The sequence below is a fragment of the Lampetra planeri genome, chromosome 32 (genome assembly GCF_965212315.1).
Source record: "Lampetra planeri chromosome 32, kcLamPlan1.2.h2, whole genome shotgun sequence".
In the NCBI taxonomy this organism is placed as follows: domain Eukaryota; kingdom Metazoa; phylum Chordata; class Hyperoartia; order Petromyzontiformes; family Petromyzontidae; genus Lampetra; species Lampetra planeri.
In genome coordinates this window covers 3,973,181-3,994,997 of record NC_136138.1, presented here as the reverse complement: position 1 = coordinate 3,994,997, position 21,817 = coordinate 3,973,181, and the positions used below count along the sequence as shown (strand labels likewise).

Sequence of the window (21,817 nt, the reverse complement as noted above, 5' to 3'; positions counted from 1 at the left end):
GACACGTCTCAGACCGCATTCGTGAACATAAAGCTGATCTAAAACACGGTAGGACAAACACCTCAGCCGTGGCAGACCACTGTTACAACTCAGTGGGCTCACATGACATTGACTTCTCCAAGACGGAGGTTCTCTGCAAGCCATCTGGCTATCATGAGAGATTCGTTCATGAGGCGATCCATATATACAAACACAGAGACAATTTTAACCGAGAAGATGGATTCAGGCTTAGCAATCATTGGAAGGACGTAATAAACCATTTCGATACACATTAGGGTGAGTTGAATAATACATAGTGTTATATTAAAATGTATAAAGTATAGGGTGGTTTACAGCAATACAGTATATAATTTAATGTTGGGTTTATCTATGGCAGTATATAGTACTGTATATGCTAAGAGAATAAAATTTTAGATGGAAGTATATTATATACTTCTTACGACGTAGAATTGTAATTTTATTATTTGTTGTTAGTAACTCAGCTTATTGTAGAGTATAGTAAGTATCAGTTTATATTTTAGTTTTTTTTTTTATGTAGTTTTCACTTCGGTTTTCTACGTGGTTGTTTGGTAAATGCAGCTACATATCACTAACATTCCTGTCCTTTATTAACGCTGTTCCTTGCGCCCCCCCGTGGTGCTGTTGATCCTGCATAATGCATGGGCATAATTGGACTTTGAAACCCCTCCGCCCACCCCCTACGCATTGTCCATTGGTATGCTAAATTCCTCTTCATATGCACATTCTTTTGTTAAGGCGCTCCTCCTCGCTACACCTATATAAGCTCCTAGCTTGATAATGTTCTCATTCTTCGCCTGAGGACGGCTGCTTGCGTTGTGGCCGAAACGTCGTGAGAATTGTTTTATTATGTTTTATTTTTATTATTTTATTACTTCCCTTCTACGTGACTTTACCGAAAGAACCAAGAAGATGAATCCCTGCAGTCACGAAAGCTTTAAATCGAAACACAAACATTAAAACGACACCAAGAGAGAAATTTAATGCACACAAAAACCCCTTAATCTGCCCCAAAAGCCGTAAGAATCCATAGCGTATGTTGTACTTCTCTCGCACCGTACGTAGCCAACTATGCTAATCGGAGGTGCATAGGAAGGCCAACAATCTTGACTTAAAGCTTTCGTGACTGCAGGAATTCATATTCTTGGGTCTTTCCGTAAAGTCACGTAGATAGGTTCAAAGAAAATAGCAAAAAAAAAGAACAAAAAACTACGACGTTTCGATCGCAACACAAGCAATCATCACCAGGAGAAAAAAATAGCTATTTGTTTTCCTGATGACGATTGCTTGTGCTGCGATCGAAACGTCGTAGTTTTTTGTTCTTTTTTTGTTATTTTCTTTGAACCTATCTACGTGACTTTACCGAAAGACCCAAGAATATGAAGGCCAACAAACTAAACACAAATATCAGTTGAAAATAAACGAGTTTTCAATCTAGACAGGCCCATGAGACTTGTAAACACCCCGAGGAGTCGTGCAGAGTCACAGGTGGTCTTCAAGGTAGACACAACACAGAACAAATTGCTCTTAACTGGTAAACACAAGACATGTTATTAGCTACCCCTCCTCCTCCTCTCACAGTATTTTGATGAATTGACAGGAATCAATGGCTGCTCCATTCAAACCCGTTTGTCGTCCCATGTTTACGGTCTGGGACGCGTGTGATGCGCCCGAAACGTCGTGATTTATTTTATTTTATACCTACGCGACTTTACCGAAAGAACCAAAGAGTCTGGTTCATATTGTCTCGGTTTTTTTGTCTCGTTCGTGCAGCTTTGTTCCCTATGTTAGAAGTAACTTAGGATTGGCGTGTTGTTTTGCGTACATAATACTAACCTGTAAATGACTTGAGTTTTACAAAGAGTATATCGTGCATGTACGGACGATATTTGATTTTCAATTGATGCATTGATACAGGCTGGTTTGAAAGTTCATTTCTGAAACAAGCAAAAAAACACTTCTAAATCACAGTGAACCCAGTCTGGTGAAGTCATGAGAGTGATACGACTCTAAATTATTTTTCTTATCAAAAAGTTGGTGTTGGACAGCCTTGGACACGCGAAGCTTTGCTGTTTAACCACAACAATTTTGGGCGGCATTTTTCCCTGAGCAGACCTTAGAGTAATTAAACAGACAAAAGGTTGTGAAACGCTGGGACGCCACCAAGAACTTGGCGAGCCACGAGAGAACCCAAAGCATCCACATAGAAGGCAACAAGGCATGAACTGACTTGTAGATTAACGGCTAGGTGACAGTACTAGACAACTTCACAGTACACAGGCCTCGGTGTTTATTGTATCAAACAACTGCCTAGTATTCGTGTAATTGCTTTGTGGTTTTCCAGTGCACGTGGGATGCTCAGTTGCAAGCTAGGTGGCATAAAATAATGAATATGATGGTTAGACATTACATTCATTTAACAAATAAGGGGTGTGATATCCGATTGGAGTAAATGGATGTGTTTAATGATGACGTCGACGACTACTTTGCAAACGCAGAGAACGTTACCTTCTGTGAAAATCATACAAAAAAATACATCGATACGAAAACGTGTGATCGGGTTTTTATATATATATGGGGCGTTAATTGTCATGCGCTGCGAACTTCCACCTGAATCACCGCCGTGCCAATTTGGAGCCTTGGCGCAGTGCCCGGTCAGCCAGTTGGTACAGACAGAGGCACGCCAACTATTCCGGTGTTGCGGCACAGGGGACACCGACAAGTCAGACAGTGCACAAACTCGACATGACCCATGCCAACATGCGCCCGCCACATACCCACGGGGACCCCACCAACCGTGCACCAGGGTCGCAAAGCTGTGGGGTGTTCCATTCATCCACATTGGAGGCAAGGCGGGTAACCGGCATGTGACGGAGCGATTGACCGGCGTGTGGGCGTTGCATCGCCCTGTGATGTACTCAGCTCCGGTTTCTGCGCCAAAGCTGCCATCTAGTGGATAATAGCGGCCCTTGCCACGTCGATTATTATCCACTGCATCCACCACCCCTCAGAATGGCGGTGGTGTAAACGCCACAAATAATTTGCGACCAAAAACTGAGGAAGCCACACGTTGCTATGGGAAGACATGACAAATGGTTGAGGCGGATAAAACGAACCAGCCAAATGCGAGCCATCACCCTATCGCTAAACAGCCAGACAATCAGCCACGAGGACTCCCCTTTCCACTGGCCCAAATCCTATCCCTCGACCCACTTCCGGCACGTAGCCATGGCACCCTTTCTGACCGACCATGTGTTTCCTGATCAGTCTCGGTGCTCACAGACTCACACAGTGTGACGTTTGGAAATAAACAAAGTACGCTTCAACGCAAAAACAAACTAAAACTGCTCTTCTCGCCGATGGCCCAAATTACAAATTAATGGGAATGACCCATGGCTTGATAATGCCACAGCGAGTACTTGAAGCCCAGAGTCAGATGAAGCAGCCTCACTAAATTTCCGAGTTCACTGCTCGAAACGTCGTCGTACGTTGATGTTATATCTGGTCATGAAAAGTCTTTAGGTGAGCTCTATTGGCCAGAATAAAAAAAAATGTGAATAGCTTTGTAAACATGACACTGTTAACGGGTGGTGTTGGGTTAGTGACAAGAATTTTGGCATGTATACTTCCAAGTGGTCGACATTTTAAGCTCTTCTGTTGTAGGTACACACCTAGGCTGTGAATCTCAGACTGTCCACACGAGTTTTGAAGCTTAATGAGAAAAAAGAAACTTTAAAGTTAGTCAACCAAGTGATTATGGAACTATACTGAAGGCACTGACATACATTTAAAAAAAACAACTATTACAGCAAAATCTTTTTTCAAAAACAAAGTCTCAGACTCGTGCATGATAAGCCCAGACACACAGCAGAGGTACGGGATGTATCTATAAGAGCCGCCTGTCTCTTGGAACGCATCTTCGTTTAAACCGTGCTGCTGCACACAGTGTGGGTCCTCATCTTTAATTAAAGAGTTGGGCTGAACGTGCGGAACACTATTCTTTCATCGCAGGAGCTGCGAGGGCCCCGCCGACCGGGCCTGTGCAGACACGTGCCCAAGCCACGCCGACGTAAGCGCTGCTTGCTCGGAAATTAGCTTCTGCACCACGGAGCCGAGCAAGTATGTGTGAGCTCACCGCTCTGCCGCCGCCACACGGCAAACGTGGCGCAACGTGCAACTCGTCGCTCGCCGCGTCACGCCGACCCTCCGCAAGGCCCCTCCGGCCCGTGCCGTCCCGTGCCATTCCAAACCAACACAAGAACCTCCTCCTACCCCGCAGGCCACCGGTGGCAGAGGCGGAAAGTCACGCGACTTCTTTTCAGATGTCTAATTTCTTATTCAATTGCACCGCGTAACACGTGGCATCACTTAAAAAAGTGACAACGATGCAAGAGGCAGTGGTGGCGAACTCAACATAGCACTGCCGCCCCGCTCCGAAATCGCCACGTAAGCCGCTGCAAAACTGTTTCTGGAACACAGGCCGATGTCGTGCAGCGGTGGTTCAATAGAAACGCAAGAGCAACCCAGTTAATTTTCAGTCACCCTCGTTATTATCATAGGCTGGTTACGTGAACGCATCGGTGAAAGGTGAGCGGGCAACGGCGAACGTAACGTACCCGCATGGACACCGCCTTTGTTGATAATGGAGCTTCGACCCCGGAGTGGGGACAACGTTGCAGGAGCTCGGATGATTCTAACCGGACACTGTATTAATGCTGCATGCGGATAAAGGCTTTCAATCGTGCAACAGACCAAAGACACGGGAGGATTGATCATGGAGTTCATGACAAGCCCGTGGGCCTTGGCCGCGTGTTGAACCAAGGTCCCATCACCCCCCGTGCCGTTTAGAGCTGAAGTGACAACACTGCTGCCCATAAAAATAAAAGTACAGCAAGTACAGCCAATCTGAATCGTTAATGGGACCCACAAGGTGATGGGTGAGTTCGTTAGACACGTATCGATTCATGCTACCAGCGAATCAGTGTGGGAATTCAGTGTCAACATTCGATTCAAGAATTGATTTTATTTTAAACCATTGTGGTGAATGTCGTGCCTCCCGTGGCTACAGGATTCATGTGAACCCAATTACACACAACAATTACAAAACTAAAATAATTGATTTTGCTGCATCTGTCATGAGTGGAACAATCAATGTTAACTATGAAATTGGGAAAAGGGGCAAATTTGGCTGGAATTAGGGTTAAGGCTACCAGATTGATTTAATGTTGCACTACAGCTCTCTACAGAGATAAACGTCGTGAATAGTTTAGTTGTGCTGTGTCACAGTTTAACCTTACTTCAGGTGCACGACCGCCAAAGATGATCGTCACAATGCGTCAGCGTTTACCTTCCTCACTTAGGGTCTGCACAAAAACACTTTATATGACAAATGGGTTTTGGAGCTCTTTAAGAATAATGAATAAAGGGTACAAAAAGATCTATGATAACAGACCAAGTATGTTTTTATGTTATGGTCTACTCTGTATATGCGGGTATATGAGCATGTCTTTGGCATGTGTGAGTATATGTTTCCGCGCATGTGTATTTATGCGTGCATGTACATGCGAGGGCATTATGTATATGTTGTGTGTACGTGGTGATGCAGTTCTTAAAAGTACTGTGCTTCGATTCCACCAGCGACCCAAGTTTGATTCCCGCTCACGACCAATAAGTGGCAGAGAATATTTGAATCGGTCCTGGGACTCACTTAGGTTGACTTGGCCTTAAATAAGTACCTGGTGCAGTGTGTAAACATCAGTATTGGGCAGACAAAAGCAGCCGGGTGTGATATTGGCCACCTACCCCCTCGTGTGCCGTATCAGTCTTCATAGGTGCTCGCTAACAGCACTTGCCCCAACAGTCTGTTCAGGCTAAACGGGGAATCTTAGTCTTTGTGGGCGAAGGTTTGCACATGCGAGTGTTCACGTGTCAGTGAGTGGCGGTCGCGTACGTTTGCATGTGCACGAGTGTTGGTGTAAGCATGTGTGCGCGTGTTTGTATGTGTATAACGAATCATCATTGAAGAGCAACACGCACGTACAGCCCCCGAGAAGCAGAACCTAAATCCCCACGAAGAGAGTCTTCGCCTCATCTCACAAACACAGCCGCCATGGTGGCGGTGTTCAGTAAACAAACACAGTGTAACAAAACACTCCTCCTTGTAACCGTGATCTGTACTCTGAAACGTTATTCATTGTTACCGGGGAAAATACCTTGAAGTGCATTCTTCATCCGATACTGGAGCCACTCTGAAAGGAAAGAGAAACAGACAGTGAGCACACAGCCGGATCATTCAGCCTTCACTGCATGCGTGCACTTACCACAGCAAAATAAAACTGAAGAGTTTTCAGAGAGACAGGCGTACACACAGCGGCAGGCATGGGCCGCGCGCGTGTGCACGCGCTGGCTTGCGATAGCATCGCCGCCTCGCGATAGCGCTGCCGTCGCCACATGACACATGTACCAGTCACCATACCCCCATGGCCGGCATTAAGTTTTAATCTCCTTGAGGTCCAGCGAGCTCTAATTCAGAGATAAAGATACGACCCTGTGCTCGGGTGACACGTACAGTACAACTGTTTCCACTGCCCACATTGAAGGCTGTTCTTCAATCGAGCAACTCGGAAATCTCAATTGCAGTCGACAGAGCCACTCCCCAAGCTCAACGTCCACCTGGGCTGTCATCAGCAGCATGGTGTTAAGACGTTGTTAAGACACCCCAGATGAAGCCAGCAGGAACGTTTCCGATGCACAAGCATAACGATCTGACCGGATACTCTTCCATCGGCTACAGAGGCCGTGAATGAAGAATTTTAAAAACCAGCCGCAATCGCTCCCCCACACCCCTGCTCAGACCCAGCACGCGGTGCCATTTCCCAATTTGATCAGGGTTGTCTGTCCTCGCTGGGAAGCTGCTTTTATTGGCCGGAGCACACCCAGGACCAGTGTTGCATGAATTGTATAACTGTAATGCGGTGCAACCCAGAGACTGGGAACACAGTGGCTTGCTCGCCCCACCAGACAATGGCGCCTGACCGCCAGACACGCACTCTCACGTTACCCCAGCAATAAAGGCCTTATCCCCAGCGAAAAAAATAAGATTCTCCAAGCGAGCGTTCCGCTGCATTTCCTTCAGCTGTTAACTTCCATTAACTTGTGCTGGCTCTCCCATGTGTTCTCGGGTTGTACCGCGTGTTGTTGGGCATGATGTCTGACGTTTCGCTCCACGTGCCAGGAGCCTCTTCTGGCACCAACAGCATGCAGCACAACCCAAAAACAAATGTGAAGGATTGACTTCTGTGCAGAAGGTTGAAAACGTCGACAGGCGGCATAATTTTGGACGCGAGCTACAGTCTCATTGACATTTACAACTCACAAGATTTAATCTGCTCGAGCGCTTTTACAGGCCCGATCAATCGGTTGCAGACAATGTGTGCCCGCTTTCAACTTAAGAACCCACGCATCTGTCATGGGCTGTTTCACTCGCGTGCAACTTTAACAAGTGCTGTGCGCTTCCCAGGGAGCCGCAGTGAATGCGTGGCGTTTCATCTCATCCTCATTAAAAAAAAAACGTTGAAAAAACAATAATTAAAAAGTCACGAAAATAACTGTGCTGTGAAATGGGCTTGGTGATGTCCAAATCTTTGTTCAACGTGAAATCGTCCATTGTGAGACCAAACGAGTCTGCCTGGGTATTCAGGTGCCCCTGCATTAGGTGTGCCCAATCAACTCACCTACGGCAGTGTTCATGTTCGCGTAACGCTCATCCACACAGCTCCCATTGTTATAAGGAGCTGCCCTGGTGTAATTATGAGCACACTGGGCTTGAAATCTAGAGGTCTCCGGTTCAATTCCACTTACTGGTATTGCAATTGAAACAATGGGGCAAAAGTTTCTCAAATGCCACCCCCACTCTTTCCCCCTCTCTTCCAGCTTTATCCACCCAAGCAGTGTAAATGCATACACTAGCGGGTCACGTGTGGTGGTGAGGTAAAGTGTGGGTAGGCCCACCTCTTCCAACATGTCTGGTCAATGTGGAAGAGTAGCGAACATACTACGCGAGAGTTTGATCTCGAGGAGGCCCGTCTGCCAACAGTACAGTGAGCCAGCAATTGCAGGGCCAACCCCTCCTCCTCATCCCCCCGCGATTCTGTCACAATTCGGCACAATTCTTGTTTTCATATTACTAGTGGCTGGAGGGGTCACGAGAGCCCATTATATATGATTGAATAAAACTAATTTTTAAATCCTTTATATTAAGTTCGCTTGCTTGCTTGCTTGCGTGCTTGCTTGCTTACGACCGTGCAAATCTTTCGGTCGTTTTTTAACCCACTTCCCGTGATCCAATCGAGCTGACATTATCCATAGACTCGTTGTGCGTGACAATTAATTTTCGTGAACATTTTTTTCCAAAATTTTACACTTTATGGAATTTTTTTTTAAATATTTAATTACCAATTGCTTAATGCTGGCAGACAATCATCTGACCCATAGGTGGCAGCCATCTCAAGCCAGAGGACGAGAGGACTCTAGCCGCCACGCATATAAAGGATTTATAGTGAAAAACTTTGTTTTTACGGGTTAATTTTTTACACATGCAATTGGATGCATGTGTAGTGACATAGAATCGGTCACTTAGCAGCATAGCGCTTGTTGCTGGCAGGGAAGGGGATCTGCAGTTATAGCAGCCCTGACTGACAGCAGGTCACGTGATAAACCAGAGAGAGGGATGTAGGGGAAAGGTTATGGAAGGGGCACATCGAGAACCTGCTAGGAGGTTCCAGAAGATGGGGGTGGCCAGGCCGGACCAGGCCACACTGACAGTATGAGAGGGGCCACGGGAAGGGACCTCGGGGCTGTCGTTTGGAGTGGGATCCTGTCGTGCTGCTGGAGTCTTCGTCGCCATCTTCACCATCTCGGCGTCGCCAGTCAGGCAGTCTGCCAGCTGTCCTGACTTGGTACCATAGTTGCTAAAGTGTGAAACGTTAAGGCTGTTAATAAACAGTAGCGTCTCTGAGTCAGTAACTACACATGTGTAGAGGAGTGAAATACGTGGTGCGCAATTAACCGAGGGCAACTGAGGGCAAACAGGTGCGCGTGTGCAACATGAGGTTGCACGGACAACCACCAGTTGTTAAGGGGGCAAAGCAGGTGCTAACGGGGTCAACCGGTTGTGCATGTTGAGACCGGAGGTGTTGCCAGGGAGATGGGAGATAAGGATTGATTGATGGGCCAACAGGCGCCGGCCTGGCAAAAGCTTAAAGAGACGCAAGAGAGGTCTCAGATAATTAGCAGAGGGAAATAAGGGTGTGTGCGTGCGCGGAGAGGGAGTTGTTGCCGGGGTCGAAGAGTGAAGCGCCGCTGCCGCTCCAGCCGTCAACAGGACCTCAACCCTCACTCCGTCGCCGGGCGGGTGTTGGCTGATCCCCCCGCCTGGGACAGACGGGTGAGCGGGTCTGAGGGAGCGTAGGTGAGGGCATCGGTGGAGATGTACAGTTGCTGTGTGCGGAGAGGCTGTGTGCGGAGACGTTGTGTGCGGAGACGCTGTGTGCGGAGATGCTGAGAGCAGCGCTGCCGAGTGCAGGATAAGTGGAGGTGGAAGGTAGATAAGAGTGGGGAGAGGTTAAACATAAGTGACCGTATAGATAGTTATAGAGATGCCTACAACTGGTGCAAGAATAGGTGAATAAAGTGTAAGCAGGTGACTTGTTACAACGTGTCAGTGTGAGTAATTTTAAAAGACACTACACATGTATACTGAGCTTAAGAATCAACGTTCTTTCTGAACCGATGCATCACTCCACTCTGAGTAGCTATCTACCAATCTTTAGTGGTGCACAAGCACAAATCAACAAAAAAGCTCGCCATTCGATATTAACAGAGGTGGTGCTAATGACAAACATGGGGACTATTTTCTTGATTTTCACAACGAAAGCCAAATATGGATTGTTTGTTCCATATTGTAAAACTGACTTTTTATTTTCGCTTTTATTGTGTCCTTCGGGCTTCATTCAAGCAAATCAATTTAGATATTTAATCTGGCGTGGACTGGCAGGCATCTGCCTCGTTTGTGTCAACGCCTTGAGCTCTACGCAAGAGAACGACGGCACCCTGCACCACAGAAAAACCCAGCTCGTGGACCGTTTGGTCCGCCCCACAGAAGCAGAATCGGACCCGGTCACACACAGATGATGGACCGCAGGAAATATCAACCGTAACCGCTGGCAGCCCGGGAACCGGGGCACAGCATAGGGGAGAGCTCTACAGCACTGGTCAATAACGTCGTCCAAGGTTTGGGGGAGGGAATTTTCGTGTTTTTGCGGGCAAACCTTATATGGAAAATGCACGTCGGGCAGCTGTGCCCAATTGTGACGCAGACGTGAGCCGAAAAGACGCTATGCGGCGCAGATACCTAGGGCAAATTGCAGTAACGCACTCGGCAGAGCAAAAAAACACAGCCTAATGAATGTAAACACTGCATGCTGCCCCGTATCACGTCAATGGATCTAATGTGAATATCATCTCTCCGTGTCCGAGGTTGTTATAAAAGAATGTGCTAAACGGAGCCTTTACAAACAAACAGGGCTATGGTAGAGGACGAGACACAGGGTGAGGGGACCTTGGAACCATCTCTCTCCCTCCAGATGTGGGCATCACGGGTGAAAATCGTACGAGAAATAATTAAATACTCATTTATTCTTCTTCTCACGACCACACGTGCTGAATTTTGTGGCGTGAGCATCGACTATTTGAAAATTCTGCCAATCACATTTTTACATGCAAATGTTACCTTGAGACTAATGGCAAGGAGCAGAGAATCAAACAGAAATACAATTCAGTAATGATCCATTTATTCCATTTTGAAACAAAAATCGTGACAATTCATCAAATCGCGTAGATTAATTATTACAAGCCCGGTGAGAATTACTGCCTGTTAAGTGTCAGTTGGGGCTCCCTGGGGGGTCTCTGCTCGTTGCAGGGCCGTTGGATTGAAGAGAGATACAACCACTACGCTCGCACATTACTCGTCTCTTGGAGTGTATTTTTACAGCCACCCCCCAACCTAAATGCAGCAATAAGCAATGGGGCAATCTCTCCCATAGCTGCAGCTCTCCCCGAGCTCCATCGCAGGCAAGCAAGACACTGGCGAACCTTCACAAGAGGGCTCGTTAAAGATTCCATCAATTCAGCCATTCACTGTGGCCAGACGAGATGCGAATCAAGGGGCAGGACAGGCCAAAGACAGAGAAATTCTTCTGCCTGTGTGCCCCCTTGTTCGCAAAAGCACGAAGCCCCTCACCACCCCATCCCACGCCGGGCCGTGCCGAACACAGGCTCTCACTGTACGGCCGCCTCGATGGCGCTGCACAACACAAAGGGGGCCACTTGCACGGCAGTGGCGCACCAGCTACCGGGCGACATACGTAAGCAGCCGGCGTCATTAATAGCGGTGCCATCGCAACCGCCACCGGTCTCAAGCAGAGCCCACACGATGCTGGGTGTCTAGCTGTGGCTCCCCTTATTCATATGTCGAGTGACAATGCACAGGGCACCTCGTACAGAATGGTCATAACTGTATTATAATCCAGCTGGGTGGTGTGGGGGTCAGACGGCGAGGCCCAACAATCAGAAGTTTGTAATTTCTAATTCGAGTCAGTGGAACAACCGAGCACTGCGAGCTTGATAAAAAGAGCATTACTTATCGCAGCTGTCCTACACCTAGACTCACACCTGTCATACCACAGGCTCTGGGCTGTGAACAGCAGGTGATCAGTGAACCCATGCTCTTTAAAATCAGTGTGACATTTGATTTTTTAATGTAAAAGCATTCACATGTCGGTACTTATACAAGGCAAGGCACTACTGGAATGTGTTGCTAACGGAGGTCCATGGCATCTTGCAGCAGAAGCCAAACGCCCAGCTCAGCACATGCCTCAGCGGGTGCCTTATATAGAGTGCACTTCACCAAAACGCATCTTCCCAGTGCCGCTGCACTGGAACCAGTGGCCGGTCCCACAGGCCAGGTATTGACAAGGCGGTACAGCGTCGAGCGTCGTTACATTGTAGCAATGCCAGGTGACGGCTTCCTGTGCCATGTGAGATTGACTCAACGATCGCATCCCCAGGTGATGTTCGAAAAAAAACCACTGTGAGATGTAAAACATCTTAATGCAAGATTCTCAGAAATATGAGTCTTGAGACTCAGTGAGGCTCTTCTCGGTCAATGATTGATGCTATAAAGAGATATGATGATGGAATGGCAGCCGTGTCCAACGAAACATCCACCGTGGAAATGTAGAAATTAAATCAGCTCTCGTTTGCAAGCAGTAGGTGGATTTTTACAATGCAGTACCATGAGAGATGCCAGCAGCTTGCGGGAGTCCTTCATCAAGCAGTGGACTGATCATGGCTGATGATGAATTAGACAATAGCTTCAAATTAAAAACACCCACAGGAGATTCCAGGTCATGTCTACAGCTCTGAGCCAGTGGTTGAAATCCCACATTACTCTGGGAAAGTGAGTCAATCTGAAGGGCACGATTGACTGAGCCCCAACGGGATGAGCAAGTCGACACTCGCCGGGACTTAATCTAACTTCTGAAAGACAAGCGCTCCACCGCCGTGCCACCAGACCACATTTGAAGTAAAAAGTGATAGCTTATCCAGCAAAAGCTAAGCGACTCGCACCACTGATCAATCATCACATTGAGAAATGTTTACTCTTGGCGGATCAGCACAGGTGTTTGCGACACAAAGCAATGGCAGACTTCGCAACGCTCCAAAATATCGAGTTCCTGTTGCCGTCTTGTTGCTAGGTGCTCACACGAGCAGATAAAACGCACAGCCGACGTGGTAGTGGCGATTGCCTTAAGAGTTACAAATGCCGTGTTGCCCCAGCCAAGGCTTTGACAATGGTGGGGGTCAAAGGATGAACCTGAACCTGACAAAACTGGGACCAAGAGAGGGAAAACTAAAGTAAAGTTGACCAGAATCAGAGTTGACACAGTAAAAGACTGGACACACAGAGGGACTGCAGTTCACACTGAGACAGAGTTCACACAGACATAAGAGGAGACACAGAGACAAGAATGGACAGAGAGACAAGAGTGGTCACAGAGACAAGAGTGGTCACAGAGACAAGAGTGGTCAGAGAAAAGAGTGGACACAAAGCGTAGACCAAAAATAAATACATGACATCTAGGGAAGCAGAGTTGACACCGGTCTCTCTGGATCAGTGTCACATTGGTGCAATCCCCATGATCAGTCCTCCGCACCGCCTCATCCTAGGATTCCCATGACAGGGCAGTGTGCGGTGGGTTCAGGGTGCCGGGGTCCACCATGGCTTATGGACCCCATTCAAACTAAACTGCTCGTCCCAGGGACAAAATTGGCTGTACGCTCACACACACACTCTCTCACACATACATACAGGCGCTAATTATACCCGGGCACATCATAGGCGTTTGGGGCAGGGTGGGGTTGGGGATGAGGCAGTGGCAGCGGCGGCAGCCACAGCACAGCAAAGGCTGCAGGGTTTGGCAAGGTACACGTGAGATACAAGTGTCCACTCTGCTAGCTACAGCAATCCACCCGACCAGTTCTCCCTTGTGAGAGAGACATAGGCCTCAAAGAGGGGGTGCAGCCGTGGCACGACGGTTCACGTAGTGCGGAACCAAACCGGCGAACTGCAATCGATTCCAGGCCACGTCTGACGGCCCTGGGGCGCTCCACATTCGCCAACACGTAACGACCAGGGTGGTGAAGTACGATCAAGCCCCCCCACCCCCAGACCCCCCCCCCCCACCCACCATGCGCAAAATGGGCTGGTGAGGCATTCACCCAGCAATGGATTGACAAAGGGCTGTATATAGCCTCAATGGGTTCTCACAAGGTTATAAATAAACACTTACACACTCATTGACCGACTGCGGCCCCCTGAGATTGCGGTGCCCCACGGGCTCTCCCGGCCGCCGAAGGTGATGGTGGGGAGTGGAGTGAGAGGTTCCCGATCGAGGCGTGTTATAGGGTGACCCTCGGGGATGGAGGCCAGGGGAGACGTCAGTCTGGGAGTATGGGGGGGGGGAGCTCCGGGGAGATGGAAGACAAGAGAGATTAGGGGATGCGGTTTTAATGTACCTAGGAACACAGGGACCTGAATTGAGAGGAGACTTGAGGAGAGAGGGGGACAAGTGGAGACAGCTGACATAGCGAGAGGGGACCCTGGGTAGAGAGGGGACCCGTGCCCGTACGTACTTCTTGTTCTGCTGCTGCTGGGTCTTGGCTCCACGCTTGCCCCTGGAGCGCTTCTTGCGTGCCTGGATGGACAACACTGCCAAACGAGAGAAACGTCATCGGTGGTTATGAAGAGGCTTACGGTGATGATGGTGCTGCTGCTGTTGGCAGTGTTCTGCTGCTAATGATGATGCTGTAGATGATAATTGTGCTGATGGTCCTGCTGGTGATGAATGTGCTGCTGCTGGTGTTTGCTGCCACTGATGATTGTGCTGCATCTCAAAGGTTTTGCTGTTGTTGGCTCTGCTGCTGATGCCTGCTGATGGTATTGCTGCTGCTACTGCTGATTACTTTGCTGCTGCCTGTTGATAGTTCTGCTGCTGCTACTGCTGATGCTACCTGCTGATGGTATTGCTACTGCTGATGGTATTGCTGCTGCTACTGCTGATGGTGCTGCTGCCACTGCTGATTGCTTTGCTGATGCTGCCTGTTGATGGCTCTGCTGCTGCCTGCTGATGGTATTGCTGTTGCTACTTCTGACGGCTCTGCTGCTGCTACTGCTGATGGTATTGCTACTGCTGATGGTGCTGCTGCCACTGCTGATTGCTTTGCTGCTGCTGCCTGTTGATAGCTGTGCTGCTGCTACTGCTGATGGTATTGCTGCTGATGGCTCTGCTGCTGCCTGCTGATGGGTATTGCTGCTGCTACTGCCGATGGCGCTGCTGCTGCTACTGCTGATGGCTCTGCTGCTGCTACTGCTGATGGTATTGCTGCTGCTACTGCTGATGGCTCTGCTGCTGCTGGTATTGCTGGTATTGCTGCTGCTGCTACTGATGGTGCTGCTGCTGCCTGCTGATGGTATTGCTGCTACTGCTGATGGTATTGCTGCTGCTGCTGCTACTGCTGATGGTGCTGCTGCTGCTGATGGTGCTGCTCCGCCGTCTGGGCGGAGCACTGGCACGTGGCCCACGGGGCCCTGGGCGGCACGCCACACGCGCCGACGGTTATGGCGCGGTATTGTACAACAACCATCCACGATCACCAGCGATGAAGGTGACGGGGGAACAGTGTTGTCAAGCAAGCCACGGAGTTTAATGTGACAACAGCAGCAACAACACCGCTACCTCTGATGATGATGTGGTTGACATTGCTAATGATGTTACCGATGTTGGTCATGTAATTGATGTTGACGTATGAGTTGGAGAGTTAATGATGGAATTAGCGATGTTATTGTTGGTGACGTTTACGATGTCCGTGATGATGCTGGTACAGTACTATTAGTGCCGATGCAGTTAACGTTAATAACTGTGATGTTAGAGACGTCAGTGGTAGATAATAATTCGTGATGTGAGCAGTGGTGATGTTCGTGATGATGCGAATATTGGTGATGATGCATGCTACGAGTGATAACGACGATGTGAGAAGTGATGATGCTGAGAGCCGTGACGATCGTGCCAGTAGTAGTCGTAGCGATGAAGTAAGTGGCGATGAGGTGAGTGGTGGTGATGGTGATGATGATGGTGGTGGTGATGATGACAACGTGGGCCCTCTTCGTCTCTCCCCGCACCTTTTCTGGAACTCATCTCGGCGGTTGGCGCCGGGCGCATGCGCAGTGCAGACGTCGGCGGTGTTGGTGGCGGCCTCGCGGACCGGCTCGGGCAACCTCCGTGCGTGTGGCCCTCGGCGTCTCCGCTTCACATCCCCTGCTGCTGCTTCTTCTTCTTCCTCTCGCTTCTCGCACTCGTCTGCCGTGGCGGGCTTCCCCCACCAACCCCAACCCCCCCACCGCTACCACCGCTACCACCACCCAAGGGAGACGCGGGACCTCGGCGTGGCTCCGTCGCCGCCGCCGCCACCACCACCGAACGTTGCCGCCGTTGCCAAGCGAAGCCGCGTGACGTCACGAAGACGCGTTAAACGCGGTGACGTCAGGCCCGCCAGTTATACGTGGTGACGTCACGCGCGAGCCCGGGAGAGGACGCGCGCGCGCGCGCGACTGCGCTTCTGGCGGGAAACCCCCCCCACCCCACAATTCTCCCCCCCCACCCCACAATTCTCCCCCCCCACCCCACAATTCTCCCCCCCCCACACAATTCTCCCCCCCCCCACACACATTTCTTCTCCCCCCCCACACACATTTCTTCTCCCCCCCCACACTTCTCCCCTCCCCACACACTTCCCCCCACACACATTTCTCCCCCCCCCGCCACAATTCTCCCCCACCCCCCCCACAATTATCCCCCCCCCCACACAATTCTCCCCCCCCACACAATTCTCCCCCACCCCCTCACAATCCCCCCCCCCACACACTTCCCCCCCCCACACAATTCTGCCCCCCCACAATTTTCCCCCACCCCCCACACACTTTCCGCCCCCCCCCCCACAATTCTCCCCCCCCCACAATTTTCCCCCACACACTTCTCCCCCCCCACAATTTTCCCCCACCCCCCACACAATTCTCCCCCCCACACACTCCCCCCCCCCCACAATTCTCCCCCACCTCCTACACAATTCTTCCCCCCCCCCCCACAATTCTCCCCCCCACAATTCTCCCCCACCCCGCCCCACAATATCCCCCACCCCGCCACACTACCCTGGCGGAGTGACGTCACGCGACGAGACTGCGCGAGTTTGAGTGACGTCACGAGCGTATAAACCTTGTGTTGTGATTGCGTCACGTGCGTGAAGCTGTGCGGACGCGATGACATCATCGCGCTCCGGACGCGTGGTGGCGTCATCACGTCGCTCAACACACGTGGGTGCTGCTTGTTACAATGAGTTGCGTGGATCTATTACGTAATCTGTCGATGGCTAATGTTGATGTTGAGTCGTAGAACTGGGATTCTACATTGAGGCGTTTCAGCCAGGAGTAGCCTCCATTTAGATATTTGTGTCAATCTATAGATGCGTCTTCTTCTTTGAATGGCTAATGTTGATGTGGAGCAGCAGATGTGTCATTTTTCACCGAGGTGGTTGTTGAGCCAGATGATGGCATCAAGAGCAGCGGAGTGCAGCATCTCTGTGGTGATGATGGCGCCTCCTCCTACGTGATAATAGGGTTTTCCCCCTTTTTCTGGCAACAAAACAGGTGTTAAGATGTTAAAACATCAAACTGAAACATTTTATAAGGAATCATGTCTACATTAACCACGATGCGTGGTCACAATGCAAACAAAAAAATACTGTACTCTGACAATATATGGGGCCGTCTATAAATGTCGTCACGCACCTAGGGGGGGGGGGGCAGATTTTTGTGACGATGTGTGACGAGGGGGGGGGTTGAGAAATATGACGTCACATAAAAATTCGCAACTTTAAATTGTTATAACAACACTAACTGTTATAACAATACTCCTACAACATCAGAGTGCTGCGCCACATTAAATACGCACTACAATGACAATAGTTTAAAGCGATTTGAAGCATGTTTTATTTTCAAAATGGAAATATGGTTTTGGGGGGGAGGCAGAGCTTTGTGACGTCATATTTGAGGGGGGGGGGGTCTGACTTTTTGTGACGCCATGTGAAGAGGGGGGGGGGGGTCAAAAATCGCCCAAAATCGCGTGACGTCATTTATGGACGGTCCCTTACGCGGTACTCAGCCCCAGAGTATGCAAGTGCCACGCGTGGTATGCCGCTCGCAGGGTATTCGCGTCTCAACCCCAGCTTGGTACCGGTCAGCTCGTGCGCGATGTTCACTCCGGGACTTGCGTTTATAGCTTCACCACTTCGAGATGATGGTGGTGGGAGAGGGAGAGAGAGAGGAGGCGAGGCTTCTTGTTCATCGTTACAACCGAGCTACTGTGGATTGACGGCTTCGTGGGCGATCCTCTTGCCAAACAAATGCACGTGCGGTGGTCCTCGATCTTTGTCTGCTTCTCTCCCCGTCCAATGAAGGGTGCGAATCTTCCACTGCGACCAGAACTCCATCTCCCCCGATTGGCCCCCCACCGTTCTCCCGATAACCACGCAGGAAAAAATGAGCCAATAATAGCCCAAATCTTTTTTTATTTTCATTAGTGATTGGCTTACCTTTTATATTCTTTACACTAATATCGTAGTGTTTTTGTATTGTTTGCTGTTGTAACTTTCTGACCCGCCCCTACTGGACATCCGTAAAAAATAGCTTTATAGCTCATCGCTCTCCTCCAGTATATATACCGATTCTGAACTCACCACTCAGCTGATTCACCATTTAGCTGACACTACTCACCTGACTCTCACGACTCACCTAACACTGCTCAGCTGACACTACCCACTCACCTACCTCTCACCACTCAGCTGACACTACCCACGCACCTGCCTCTCACCACTCGGCTCACATTACTCCCCTGACCCTCACCACTCAGCTGACACCACCCACTCACCTACCACTCACCACTCAGCTGACACCACTCACTCACCTACCTCTCACCACTCAGCTGACACCACTCACTCACCTACCTCTCACCACTCAGCTGACACTACTCACCTACCTCTCACCACTCAGCTGACACTACCCACGCACCTGCCTCTCACTACTCGGCTTACATTACTCCCCTGACCCTCACCACTCAGCTGACACCACCCACTCACCTACCACTCACCACTCAGCTAACACAACCCACTCACCTACCACTCACCACTCAGCTGACACTACGCACCTACCTCCCACCACTCAGCTGACACTACTTATCAGACCCTAACCTAATGAGGCTCATGCGTTTAACTTACCTGTGACTATTGTATCCAGTGCGTGAAGCCCCCCCCCGCCCCGTGTGTGGAGCAAAACGTCGGACATCGGCACCACACAACACCACGTTACTTAGTTGTCCGACCCGACAACACGTGGGCGGGGTGGGGAGAGAGCCATGCGTGAGCCTGGCCACCGGATGGCGTGAGAGTGTGGCGGCGTGGCCACGGCTACCCATACGCTGCCTGGCCCTGCAATTCCGATTTAAATGTCGCCACACACAGCGGTGCAGATCTCAAGACCCTGCACAGACCAATGGCACGTGTGCATCCAGGGGGAAATGAAAGAGGAGGCGTCTTTGTTATGGGGGAGGAGGAAGCAGGAGGGTCTTAAGAGTCAGAATCTTTATTTAGACTGGAGGAATCAGGTCTGTCAAGGTCGGCGACCCAGGAAATGCATGCCACTCGGCACACCACATCCCGTATACCTCTAAGTTACGGATGCTATGAGTCGTGTGCCACCTACGACTGTAGGAAGTCTACCAGCGACTCGCACACTGTTCAGTGAGACATTCAACTCTTGACTGCCATAGGCCGAAGATGAGAGCAGGTTCTTGGAGCAAGGGGCTTGAGCAAGGGGCTTGATACGACAGCTCGGGCTACTGGGGGAATTGTGTGAATGGAAAGAATGCTCAGAACGCAGGAGCTGAACACGTGTTCAGCGAGTGCAGAATGCAGCTGCCCGGATGACTCGGCGGGTTCGCCGTTGTGAACACATCACGCACTGCAGCATGCATTGGCTATACCGGTCCGCATACAATTCGAGGTTGCTCTCCTCACCTACAAAGTACCAGTGGCGTAGCGAGGATATTTTGCGCCCGGGGACGAACTATAAAATTGGCGCCCCCCCCCCCACCCCGTTTAATCACATACTAAAATGTAATTACATGACATGTAGGCTGTGTGTGGAGGGATATATAAACTTTTAGGTTGAGGTGTAGATTTGTGCAGTAGTTTCAGGCTGCCGCGCCCGCCGCAATAAGTTATAATGTCACGTTGCAAGCCTCATTGTGGCGCCCCTTTACCTTGGCGCCCGGGGACATATGTACCCCCCTGCCCCCCCCCCTAGCTACGCCTCTGCAAAGTACTGCAACGGCTTGGGCCCCCTATCTACAGTACTTGCCAAACGACAACTCCCTCCAATCCTCAGGCACATTCTGTTCACTCCGTTCCACGGCAAGGCTTTCCCAGCCCAGGATTGTTCATCTGACTGGGGAGACAAAGTCTTCGTGAACACAGCCCCCCTAAAAAAATTTGGAACACCACCCGGCCTGGCCACCGGACATCCGAAACGCGCAGCGTGTCTCTCAATTCTAGATTTGAAGCTTTCGTGACTGCAAGGATTCGTACTCTTTTTTTTCGGTAAAGTCACGTAGGTAAAAAATAGAATAAATTAAAACTAAATTAAATCACGACGCTTCGGAGGCAACACAAGCTTCCGACTTCAGGTAGAACCGTTATACTTGTCTCTCAATTATCAAAATATTTGTTTATACCGGAGGAATTCGATGAGCTATGAGGCGCTTTTTTAAAACAGATGTCCAGTAGGGGGCGAATCATAACGTTACAACTACTAACACAATGTTATAGGTTTTTTGGGGGGGGGGGGGGGGTTAGATCGCGTAAATATAAATGTGTCGGTAAACCCGCCACCACCCGACACTGCCAATTAGTGAAGGTTTGTCACGTAAACAGAACGTGCCAATTCGTTACTCGTACAGCACTAGCCGGCGTGTTGGAGAGCATTTACAATCTGAGTACGACGTTTTGCCGGTAACTACAACTATCTTCATCAGGCGGCAGCCAGACTTGTGGAGACATCCTTCTGTTTCGTTCGTTAAACAGAGGGGTAGATGTGATGACATCACTTGTGAGGTCTTCACGAGCGAAGGGGCAGGGTGGGTTAATTAATGCACATAAATTACAACGGATATCCATTCGGTTATTCATATGGTAATCGGCGTACTTTATGCATGCACATTGTTCTTGCTATTGTCTACGCACAGGTAATCCCCATTGACGTATGGCAACGTGTAGAGGCATGCATTTAAACCATATATTATTTGATTATTTGCTTCCAAGCAGCACTAAGCCTGTAGCTATCCGAATGTTTAAAAAAAAGAATCTCAACGAAACAGGATCTCTCCACAAATCTGGCTCTCCGCCTGATTAAGCTAGTTGTAATTACTGGCGAAACATCGTACTCAGATTGTAAATGTTGTGGCTTGGCTCTCAAATACACCGGTGTGCTGTTATAGTGACAAACCTTACTAATTGGCTGTGTCCGGTGGTGGCGGGTTTAACGACACATTCATATTTTGCGCGATCGAACCCCCCAAAAAAACTATATTATGGATATTGGTCGCGAAAGCCTAGGGTTTTAAACAAACACAATGGTCTGTGCCAGACATCTTTTCAGACGTGCCTTCCCATAAAATCTAAAACTTATTTTATTTACTAATCACCTTTCGTATGCCGATTCGTTGCGCACGGTCACACTTTTATTGTTCACGCACTTGCGTTAGCCGCTGAGGTCGTGACGAATATTATTTTCCCATCCCTGTTGCTTCGTGGTAACCTAGAAGCCTCACCGTTCCGTTGTAATGCGCACGGATGCCAACTTGAGGACCCATCTCGGCACGTACAATAGAGATTGATTGACGTGTGAGAAAATCCTGGTGACAAAATGCGAGAGGCGGGCGCGAGAAAAGTGGAGTGGTTGTCCTAACCAAACCCGGCCACCAGAGGTCGTTGCGACCCACAACTTGGTAGAATACAAAGATATCGTTCGTGACAATAGAGCAGTTGGTTTTCAACATTTTGTTGGCGACTATGT

At 49.5% G+C, this 21,817-nt stretch overlaps 1 protein-coding gene across 3 annotated transcripts in view; it reads right to left on the bottom strand.

Annotated features, from left to right (window-relative positions):
- LOC144729325 (SRSF protein kinase 3-like) overlaps window positions 1-16,145 on the bottom strand; it is an 80,382-nt gene extending 64,237 nt beyond the window's left edge. For 2 of the 3 annotated variants that reach the window (XM_078609501.1, XM_078609504.1), the window contains exons 1-3: window positions 15,818-16,143; window positions 14,272-14,347; window positions 6,231-6,266 (exon numbers count right to left, since the gene is read on the bottom strand). In XM_078609501.1, coding sequence (XP_078465627.1) covers window positions 6,231-6,266; window positions 14,272-14,347; window positions 15,818-15,857 — 152 coding nt within the window. In that variant the 5' untranslated portion in view covers window positions 15,858-16,143. Of the gene's footprint in view, window positions 1-6,230; window positions 6,267-14,271; window positions 14,348-15,817 lie in introns of all 3 variants that reach the window. The other variant, XM_078609502.1, reaches the window with a different exon arrangement.
- Window positions 16,146-21,817: the final 5,672 nt, after the last annotated feature.